The sequence below is a fragment of the Cebus imitator genome, unplaced genomic scaffold (genome assembly GCF_001604975.1).
Source record: "Cebus imitator isolate Cc_AM_T3 unplaced genomic scaffold, Cebus_imitator-1.0 Scaffold1, whole genome shotgun sequence".
In the NCBI taxonomy this organism is placed as follows: domain Eukaryota; kingdom Metazoa; phylum Chordata; class Mammalia; order Primates; family Cebidae; genus Cebus; species Cebus imitator.
Window position 1 is genome coordinate 1,235,180 of NW_016107316.1, and position 11,058 is coordinate 1,246,237.

General features: G+C 45.0%; 2 protein-coding genes across 8 annotated transcripts in view; one reads left to right on the plus strand and one right to left on the minus strand.

The window, feature by feature from the left end:
- Window positions 1-2,669, minus strand: part of ITGB1BP1 (integrin subunit beta 1 binding protein 1) — a 12,167-nt gene extending 9,498 nt beyond the window's left edge. For 2 of the 5 annotated variants that reach the window (XM_017525302.2, XM_017525273.2), the window contains exon 1: window positions 2,483-2,618. The gene's annotated coding sequence lies outside the window, so the exon portion shown is untranslated. Of the gene's footprint in view, window positions 1-1,599; window positions 1,734-1,915; window positions 2,051-2,482 lie in introns of those variants that run through there. The other 3 variants (XM_037737195.1, XM_017525293.2, XM_017525286.2) reach the window with 3 other exon arrangements.
- A 44-nt stretch (window positions 2,670-2,713) lies between these two features.
- CPSF3 (cleavage and polyadenylation specific factor 3) overlaps window positions 2,714-11,058 on the plus strand; it is a 49,174-nt gene continuing 40,829 nt past the window's right edge. Inside the window, exons 1-4 of one of the 3 annotated variants that reach the window (XM_017525199.2) lie at window positions 2,714-2,933; window positions 7,979-8,042; window positions 9,136-9,233; window positions 9,865-9,993. In XM_017525199.2, the coding sequence (XP_017380688.1) occupies window positions 2,884-2,933; window positions 7,979-8,042; window positions 9,136-9,233; window positions 9,865-9,993 (341 nt within the window). In that variant the 5' untranslated portion in view covers window positions 2,714-2,883. Of the gene's footprint in view, window positions 2,934-7,978; window positions 8,043-9,135; window positions 9,234-9,864; window positions 9,994-11,058 lie in introns of those variants that run through there. The other 2 variants (XM_017525211.2, XM_017525227.2) reach the window with 2 other exon arrangements.

Consider the following 11,058-nt stretch of genomic DNA (forward strand, 5'->3'; position numbering starts at 1 on the left):
TCCTGCCTCAGCCTCCCGAGTACTTGCAATTGCAGGCACACACGACCACACCCAGCTAATTTTTGTATTTTTAGTAGAGACAGAGTTTCGCCACGCTGGCCATGATGGTCTCGATCTCCTGACCTCATGATCCGCCAGCCTCAGCCTCCCAAAGTGCTGGGATTACAAGCACGAGCCACCATGCCCAGCCGCATGAAGGCTTTTAAAAAGCAGTTTAGCAACACAATCAGGTATCTTCTGTTTTCTAAACAATGACCCTGGTTGCCAGGTAGGGAACTAACTCCAAAGGATAACAGCAAAATGAGAGAGATGCGTTGGAAGACTACTGCGGATGATTGTTGCAAAGCAGAACCTTACCAGCGCAGTGGGAGGTTCTTGTCAGTGGGAGGTGGCAGAAGAGCCTTATTCCAAGGTCTGCACAAAACTAGGTTAACCTAGCAGCATAAGAACCATGTTAATGGCTCTGACAGGTTAAAATGTTGGTGTATAGCATATTTAAGTATCTTATACTTAAGTATATATAAATACATATATATAGGTAACAATTTTAAATATGATTTAAAATTTAAATCAAAACTTATTTTAAAAACAAAATGTGATTCCACTGTTAGTGGAATCCTGAAGCATCTCCTTAAATCCCTTAACACTGAAGTGGTTGGAAAATCACGACCCGCAATGCCTTTGCAACTCCTTAAGGCCTTCTTCCCATTGTCAATCCAGGCGCTTAGGGAAAAGCAGTATTTATTAAAGTCTTTGCTACATGCTGCAATCTTGATGCATGTTCTTAAGGAAATCATTCTTGCCTCAAAATTATTCATGCATCAAAATGAGGCCAATGATCCTGATTGGCACTTGGATGCTCAGCAGGCTCATCAAATGCAAAGATGTCTCAAGCTGAACCCATCATCCTCCACTCCAGATCTGCCCCTCTCCTCGCCTCTCCTCCGCCTGTCAGGAAATTTTGTTATTGCTGGGGGAAACCAGGAAATCATGAACTCCTTGCTGTCCTTCAGCCCCCACATCCAATCTGGCACCAAGACCCACTGAAGACCCCACCTGAAGAGCTCTCTGAGCCAGCTCTCCACCAGCGACCCCCATGTCACTATAGACCATGGGCATATATACTATCATTTTAGAATCTGATGAATATGATGGATCCTCACCCTATAAAAATGTGAATGCATACAAAGTTTGGCATGCAATTTAAGGAATTCACAAATCTGAGGATATTTCATGGATAAGGGACCTTGTCCTACTGGATTCCCTACCACTTTAAATCCACCACCATACTGCAGCCAAAACGATTAAAATGATTTCTTTCAAACATACATCTGATGCCTCTAGCCTGCTGACAATCTTTCACTGGTTCTCCAAAGTCAAAGAAAATCAACGTTCTTCAGCAGGACACGCCAGGTCCTCCAGGACCCCCAGGACCCAGCTCCTAACCACCTTTCCACTTCCATCCTCCAAACCCCGGGCACCGTTAACTGATCTCAGCAAGGCAAAGCTGCTCGTGGTTCTCAGCGCGATGCTCCACGTGCCCCTGATTTGCCGAGCCCGGGACGTCCTTCACCTTTCAGTCCCTTGGCTACCTCTTACCTTTCAAGGTCCCTTTCAGGCTGCAGGCCTTCCTGGGACCCAAGGCTGGGCTAAGGGACCCACAGCTTGAGTGTATCCCCTGATCACAGCGCCACGATCCGCTGTGGTCTCTGATCTCACTCTCCCAGCTGCACCTGGTCAAAGGCAGAGCTCGATGATTCCTCTCTGCACAGCCACAGCATCTGGCAGAGACGCGCTTACTGAAGCCGAGAACTTTCTGGGGAGGTGACACCCCAACAGCAATTCCCCTGTACCAAGCGCCTACCACGTGTTATGCACGGTGCTAGGGGCACAGCTTCCTCTCACCCTCACTGACCAGCAAGGCTCCAGGGTAACAGCCCCTTTCCAACGAGGATGCCAAAGTCCCGGAAGAGTCAGTGACCTGCCCAGGGTCACCAGGGTAAGGATGGATGGGGCGAAGCTCTGGGCCTAGGGAGAGCCGGCTCCAAAGTTCCTCCCAGACGCCAGCCTGCTTAGCACCTGTCTGCCACCGTGATGGAGCACCGGCCACGTGCCGGGTGCGGAGGATGAGACAGCGAAGGGGGCAGGCAACCCCGACCCTGCTCAGCTGGAGGCGGCTGAAGCGGGACAGAGGAAGAGGCAGGCAAACGGCGCGCGCTGCCCGCTTTGCCTCCCCTCGGGGCCGACAGCGGCTCGGGAAGCTGCGGTCCACGACGCCGACGACCGACCCGCGGGTCCAGGCTCCTCACCCGCGCCCAGACAGCGCCGCCCCGCCCGGAACCAAGCCGGTGCCCCGCATCTCTCCTCCGCCCTCCCCGCGGCCCCACCCATCCGTCCTTGCAATCTGCGCCGCTCTCGGGGCCGTGTTCCCGCCAGGCCTCCGCGAGCTCGGCGCCAGGCGGGACGAGGGCCGGGCGCTCACCTCGCGGCCGCGGGCCCATCCCCGGGCTGCGGACTTCGGGGTCCGAGTTGGAGCGCCGCAACCTTCGGCGCCCGGGCAGCTACTCCCGTTCTCGCTCCAGCGCCAGCTTTTCCAGCGCTCTTGCCCAAGTCCGCCGGGCCCCGCCTCCGAAACCATGCGCAGGCGCAGTCCTGACGTCCCGCCCCAGGTTCCCGGACCCTGAGTGGTGGGAAGCCTCGCGAGCCGCTTACCCCGACCGGAAGTCGAGGGGAGGAGTCTAATGTCGCGGGCTCCGGCGTGACGGAAGTTGTGTTCTTGGTGGATGGGGTTCTTCCTTCTTAATTTGGCCATGGCTGTGCTTCTAGTTTAAGAAGACCCCGGCGACCTGTTCCTCACCCCCACTTCGCCCTCACGCTTTTGGGATGTCTGCGATTCCTGCTGAGGAGAGCGACCAGCTGCTGATCCGACCCCTGTAAGGGACCGGCGAGAGAGGGCACGAGGGGTAACCGGAGACTTTGGTCTCCTCCGTCGCCCCGGCTCCCACCTACCCCGGCAGCCGGCCCTTGGTCCGTGCTTGCAGGCCAGGCTTCTCAGGCTCCAGGGGTTGGAGGACCATTGATCGGAAGGGGCCTGGTAGAGTGAACGGGATTTTGCTTGTTGATCAGTTTCAGGGGAGGGTATGTTGGAGTCAGAGAGAAAAAAAAGTTTACAGGGCCACCGGTCGCTTTCATACACACTAAAAAGGTTGTCGTTTAGCACTAGCACGGATCTCTGCGCGTCAGGGCAAGCCGCGAGGGAGCTGGTGACGCTGATGGCCGACAGGATGAGAGGAGGACCTGATGAGGCTACAGCGGTGCAAGGAAGAACTAAGTCTGTTTCATAACACCAGGGCTTGACATGTGCCAGGAAGTTATTAGGGACTTGCTATGAGTTTCGATCTTCTCAGCTCAGGCGCCAGTAGAATAAGAAAGGAGTAAAGCTGGAGGGGAGAGGAGAAAGTGCAGGGGGCGTTAGGGACAAAAACTCAGCCCTCGACTGTCCATAAGGAGAGTGGCCTTTCAGTGGACATGGCCTTCATCAGTCGGGAATGCTGCTGAAGGGGAGATGCAAATGAAGAGAACTTGAATTCCTACAGAAGAGCATTTCGAATCCACAACATGTTTATTGTTAGGTATTAGTTGCCACAACATGAATATACATTTCCAAAAGGTAGAATGTATCTTCTTTACACATTCATTCAGTAAGGCTTCATTGAGCACCTGATGGAGTCTGTTTCCTTCTGCTTAGTTTACACCTGTCATCTCTTCCTGTGATGAGCAAACACTAAGTGTCAAGCACCACACATGGGGATACAGATGCAACAGAGGGCCCTGTTAATTGCTCTCGCCCTTTTGAAGAGAATTACAGTGCACAACGGGAAGTATTGGAGAGATACTTTGGAATAATAGGAGACCATTACTTTGAAGTCAGACCTGAAGTTCATTATCTACTTGACCACTTACTAGGACAGCAACTTCACTGAACCTGTTTTGTTTTATGGAAATAAGATAGAACTTGAAGAGTAAAGATCGTGGTAGATGCTTTGTAAATAACAGCTAATCTAAGAGCTAAGGTAGACACTGCACTGAGCACTGTGAAAGTGTGGAAAACGGATTTCTGACAGATTGAGGGGAAAAGTATACTTCATGCATCCTGAATAATGTGATGCTTGAGCTGAGTCCTAAAGAATGAGGAGGAGTTAAAGAGTGGGGGCCAGGATGTTCTAGGCAGTGGAAGTGGCACATATGGAAGTGAGAGTGGGCTGGGCACGGTGGCTCATGCCTGTAATCCCAGCACTTTGGGAGTCTGAGGCGGGTGGATCACCTGAGGTCGGGAGTTCGAGACCAGCCTGACCAACATGGAGAAACCCTGTCTCTGCTAAAAATACAAAATTAGCCGTGCGTGGTGGTGCATGCCTGTAATCCCAGCTACTTGTGAGGCTGTGGCAGGAGAAACTTTGAACCTGGAGGGCGGAAGTTGTGGTGAGCGGAGATCCCGCCATTGCACTCCAGCCTGGGCAACCAGAGTGAAACTCCATCTCAACAAAAATAGAAAAGAAAGCAAGAGTGGTCAAACTTGTGACCAGATCCTTCATGGCTGTAGCTGAAGAGTTAGCAGATAAGGTGACAGGTAGTCAAGGCCCAGTTTAGGAAGCACCTCATATACACAGTAAGGAGTTTGTACCTTTATCAAGTCAGTTAAAGGAAGCCAACACAGGATATTAAGCAAGCGTGGATATTGTGGGAATTATGTTTTAGGAAAGTCACTCCTGGCAGCAGTGTAGATATTAGTTGGCACAACATGAATATACATTAAGATGAATAAAAGGATGGATTGAGTAGAGCGGATCCAGTAAGAGACGATTGAGAGATTCAAGTCCAAGTGATGAGAGCCTATAGTGAGTGCAATGAGTGGCCGTGGTTGGAAGGAAATGAGTGTGAGAGTACACAAATGAAATCGCCAGGGTTTTGTGGCCGATCAGATGTACCTGAAAGGATGATTGTTGGGAGGGAAGGCCGGGCAGAGAGGATGTTATGATGACTCAGATTCCTAGGTCTAGCGGTTGAGAAAGTCCTTAGCATAGACAACCATCACCTCTCTCTAATTCCAGAACATTTTCATCACTCCCAAAAGAAACTTTGTGTTCATTAGCAGTCATAGACGATCCCCACTACCTCTCCGGCCCTAAGCAACCACTAATCTATTTGTGTATCGACTTGCCTATTCTGGACATTTCATGTAAGTGCGACCATATAATACATGGTCTTTTGTCTCTGGCATCTTTCATTCAGCATAATATTTCCAAGGTCCATAATTTAGGAGTTTTATTCATTCAATAAGTGTTTTTTGTGATTTACCACACGTCAGGTGCCATAGCAATACAACAGTGAATACGATAGACAATGCTGTGTTCTTAGAAAGCTTTCATTTAGTAGCCTGAAACAAGCCATAAGTAGATCCAATAACTTCATGTAGTTGTAAGTGTTAAGATGACATGATGCTGGATTGTGGCTTGCTGTGAAGGGCAAATTAGAGGAGATAGTCAAGGGAAAGTATCTGAGAAGGTGACATGGGAACTGAGACCCAAATGATACAAAGGAGCCAATCACGTCAGTATCTGAAGACAGCATTCCAGGAAGAAAGTGGAGCAAGTACAGGGCATGTGGTGAAAACTAATTTGGCATATTGAATATGAAGTCCCTGGGAGAGATCCTAGTAGAGATACCTAGTGTCACATGTATATATTAAAGGTCTAGAATTCAGAAAAACAATCTGGGTTACAAATACAGGCTTGGAAGTCCTTAGCGGGTAAGAAAGATGAGAATGAAGATTGAGAAGTGGGCCAAGGAGAGAACCCTTGGAATATCAGCATTTAAAGGGTAGTCAGAGGTGGCTGAATATGTGAAGGAAACAGGAAAACCAGCAAGACAGGATGAGACTATCGGGTCAAAGAAGCCAAGGGAGAGGTGCTTGAGGAAGGAGCAAGCACTCCACCCTAGGAGTGACAAAGGCTGCCTAGAGAACAAGACAGGGGCTGACACCTATAGTTCCAGCTACTCTGGAGGCTGAGGCAAGAGGATCACTTGAGCCCAGGGATTAGAGGCCAGACTGGGCAACATAGGGGAAGCTTGTCTCTCAAAAAAAAAAAAAAAGACTGAAATGACTACTGAGCAGCAAGGACAGTTTCAGAAAGGTGATTGGTAAAAGCCAGAGGATGGTGAATTGAGGAGCGAGTGGAACGTGAGGATGTCCAGGTGGAGGGTCCACTGCCCTAGGAGGCAGGTGGGGAAAGAATAAAGTGGGAACTGAAGAAGATTAGACTCAAAGTATTTTCATGTGGGGTGCACAGGGCTGTAGTATGTTTAAATTTGGATGTTAAAAAGCAGACAGTGAGGGAAATTTCAGTGACACAGCAGTGTTCAGTTCCTCAGAAGGAGGGAGGAAGTACGTAGAGTAGAATGGTAGAAGATTCGCCGTAGAAAGAGAGGTCTATCTATAGAGGAGAAATGGAAGGAGACAGGTGTGGGCAGGCTCTTGGTACGTAAAGTTGGGGAAATTTACAAACGGACTGTTTATTTTTTTGATGCAGAAGATGCCCATGCCTCAAGTGAAGAATAGGATAGAGGGTTGGGAAATTTGGGAAAGGGGAGAAAGTTTGAAAATAGTTGCTATGGAAACAAAACAGGGAACACAGCCAGGCAACACTGAGGGCCAGTTAAGGTGGAAGGCCACGTATCCATAATAATTAAAAATAAAAAATATTTAAAAAGTGGAAGGCCAGGAATTTATGGCAGCTCTCGTCTGCAGTTGTTTGATATTCCTTATCAACACCAGCTTGGAGGTAGGATCTCAGTTTGGGGATAGATCCATTTCGTGTCCATCTTCTGGTAGACTGAATTCCTTGAGGTCTGGGTCCGTGTATTAGGCATTTCCATGTCCTAGGCACTTAATACAGTGCTTGGCAAATAGAAACTGCTTCATGTGGCTGAGCACGGTGGTTCACGCCTGTAATCCCAGGACTTTGGGAGGCCGAGGCAGGCGGATCACCTGAGATCAGGAGTTCGAGACCAGCCTGACCAACATGGAGAAACCCCATCTATACTAAAAATACAAAACTAGCCAGGCGTGATGGTACATGCCTGTAATCCCAGCTATTCGGGAGGCTAAGTCAGGAGAACCGCTTGAACCCGGGTGGCGGAGGTTACAGTGAGCCAAGATCACACCATTGCACTCCAGCCTGGGCAACAAGAACGAAACTCCATCTCAAAGAAAAAAGAAACTGCTTAATGTTGAGTGAGTGAGTGAATTGTGAGCTAAAGTGATTGGGAAAAGGCATCAAAGAAGGTGAGGGATTTGGAAGGTGAGGTTTAACTTCAAGTGTGCCTTGTGACCATTGCAAATTATGCCTGGAAGTATTAATTTAAGAAGAAACAAAAATTATTTAAGTACTTGGTATAAAATATGCTGAAGTAACAGAAGGTAGAAGAAAAAGGGATTGAAATTTACCGTATGCATAAGTATGTAAGCTATTTGGCAAATACACATTATGATCTTAAGATGACAATGTTGAAATGCTTATGGCTTTATACTTAAGTGCTGATTCTAAAAGTAGTATTACGTAATCTGCATAGCTGCTAGTTTACATTTTAAATACATCATAATTTAATCCTAAAATTCAGAAGGTTGAATTTAAATCAAGCCCAAAGCTTTGGGCTTCTTGGGTCTGTACCGCCTTTTCTTCCAATTTTAACAACTGCAAGATCCCCGGATTCCCAAGGACCACTTTTCATCTTTTCCTGTGGACACTGTTCTTCTCTGTCTTTGTGATTTTGTAGAACTCTCTCATGCCTCGGAATTTTTCACAGTGAGGTGCTGTCATCAAGTGGGATATAATGTAAGTTGTAAAACGTGTAGGTTTATTGGACTTGGTTTTGATTTTTTTTTAATTCTATTTTTTCTCCCCTTGAATGTTTACAGTGGAGCTGGGCAAGAAGTAGGAAGATCATGTATTATTCTTGAGTTCAAAGGAAGAAAAATAATGGTAATTACTATTTTTGTACTCAGTTGAATAGTATGGCTCTGTCTGAATTGGGTGTTATTCTTTTCTGGTAGATTATTATCTTTTTAGCTCCCAGAAAATGTTGTAGTGCATGTAGTCTATGCTGCATAGGGTTAATGAGAAAAACTAATACACACTTCTACTTAGTAATTTGATGAAACATTAAGTTGATTAAGAAGATATATTCTATGACTGTAAAACTGTCAGCTAGATCTATTAAACTATTATTTCTTCACATTCCCTCTTCCACTCCTGGAGGGTTGAGCCAACCTGTCCCACCCCCAGTAGAAGATTCCAATGACCCAGTCACCCTGAACATATTCAGAGCTCTAGCCACCTCCAGCATGTGGGGGTAAAGGCTTGGTGTAGAAGGTTAGATCCCCAAGTCCCATTGGGGCTGCTAGCCTTCGACAAGTTACTCTACCTCTCTAAGCCTGAAAGGTAGATGGAGTAAAGGAGGTGGTTTCTAAGCTACTCATTAGAAAATCAGTTCTGTCTCATGTTCCTTTGATTCCTCTTTCTTCTCAACTCCTCCCAATCTGAAAAGAACATGTATATGTCAGCCAGAGGCATCTTTTTATTCATCTGTTGTGTTAATTTGGTAGTAACGCCATATAAAATAAGTAATTTTAATGACTGAGTCCTAAGAATTTGTTCCCTAATGCCTTAAAATAGTTAAATTATCCTGATCAGGTAAGTTTCCTATTTCTAATTATTATATTCTCACAAGATTCGTTCTGGCAGTAGTAAATCTATAAACTTTTTAACTTTTAATCTTCTGGTATCAAAGCTTTTGAAAAAGTTAATTCATTGTTAGAATGACTACCAAAAGTAGCTGTAAAGAAGCTGTTTTGTACTTTGCATCCTGTGACCCTAAATGTGAGCTATATTTTAAATTTGTTGGGAAGTTAGAACTGTTGATGGCATATTTGCCACATTTAATAAGAATCGTGTTCCAAGTTCTAGTGCCTGGAGTCCATCTTGAGTATATGGGTGATGGGTCTATAATCATCGTCCATTTGCTGAATGAATTTTATGTACAGGAGATTGTGATCTCTTTTCCTATCTCTTTCAGCTGGACTGTGGGATCCACCCTGGCCTAGAAGGAATGGATGCTCTTCCTTATATTGATTTAATTGACCCAGCTGAGATTGATCTCCTGTTAATTAGTCAGTAAGTTTTTTCCTTTATTAATGATACTGTTTTTCATGGACGTTTACGGTCAAGATCCTTCTTGACCAGATTTTGAGATTTTGGTTTGTTAAAAGAGTGTTTTTTGCTAGGAAGCATATTGCAGACATCTCAGTCTAAACTAACAGTCCAAAATGTCATTACAGGCTAGAGAAGTTTACTGTGAAAAACTTACCTACCTCTAAATGTAAGTCCAGTGAGTGCATGGGAAAGAGGTAGTACATATCTTGAGTCATTGTAAAACTTGAGACTAAGGAAGCCCTTTTCCAGGATATCTCCTTGAGGTCACTGTTTTGTCACATTCTTCTATAAGAATGCTATTTCAACTTTATTGAAACTATTTTTAAATAGAGTTTATATAGGTTTGGGATATCCTTCCTTCCTAATTATTCACTAATAAAGTTTTTCGCTGTTTAAAAGTGATACTTTAAAAATCTTTCTTCCATATTAGAACTGTATGCATTACTTCCTCCTTCTACATTTACCAACTCTTGGTTTTCTGAAAGTGTCAGTAAATAGTTGTTTGTATAGAACTTGCTTTGTAAGCAACAGTTTCATTATATGGTATCTGATGGATAATTTTAAGAATTAATGCAGCCTCTTTCTTTTTAAGTTTCCATTTGGATCATTGTGGAGCTCTGCCCTGGTTTCTACAGAAGACAAGCTTCAAAGGAAGAACATTTATGACTCATGCCACAAAAGCTATTTATAGATGGCTTCTTTCCGATTATGTCAAAGTTAGGTAAATTACTTGATTAGATTATGCATCTAATAATGGCTCCGTGCGGTACATGTGGTTCCAGATGTGGACCATTTTGTGTTTTTTTTTTTTTTTTTTTTTTTTTTCTGAAAGAAAATTTGGATAGCTTCATTTTTTTGTGTTTTAAAATGAGGTGCCCTCTTTTCATGTATAAGGATGTCAGTAATTTAATCATTCAGTAACAAGGTCATTGAAACCTATTATATTTCCAGCACCTTCCTGACCTTGAAGGTTTTTTTGAGACGGGGTCTCGCTCTGTCTTCCACGCTGGAGTGCAGTGGTGCTATCACAGCCCACTGCAGCCTCAACCACCTGGGCTCAAGCAGTCCTTCCACTTCAGCCTCCTGAGCAGCTGAGGCTACAGGTGTGTGCCACCATGCCCAGCTAATTTTTGTATTTTTAGTACAGATGGGATTTCACCATGTTGGTCAGGCTGGTCTCGAACTCCTGACATCAAGTGATCCATCCACCTTGGCCTTCCAAAGTGCTGGGATTACAGGCGTGAGCCAGCCACCATGCCTGGCCAGGAGATAAATATGTTTAGTCTTCATACCAACTCATGATGTAGATTCTATTATAAATTCCGTTTTATAGATGATGAAACTGAGGCACAGCAAGGTTAAATTATTTGCCCTAAAATAGTCACAGTAAGAGACAGAGCTAGAATTTGAACCCAAACAACCTGACTCCAGAGTCAGTGTCCTTAACACTGTTCTCTCTTGCTTTTTTATAAGTACATTAACATAACTTTCAGGAGAAAGGTTGTGCTAGACTTTGTAGAAAAATCTTTTCTCATCCCAGTGTGAGAAATACCTGCCATGGTCCAATGTATGTGAGTATGTTATATCTTTCAGGAGTGTTGGGGCAGGAAGAACGTTTGAGAAATACTATCCTAAAGAGTATTTTGCCTTAATTTACTGTAAGTTGAGGGTACATTGAGCTTAGTGTCTTAATTTCCTACGTGGTTTATTTAAAATTAAGTTTTGTAGCTATACACACAATAGAGTAAAAACACAAAATATGTGAAATATTTTATTTTTATTTATT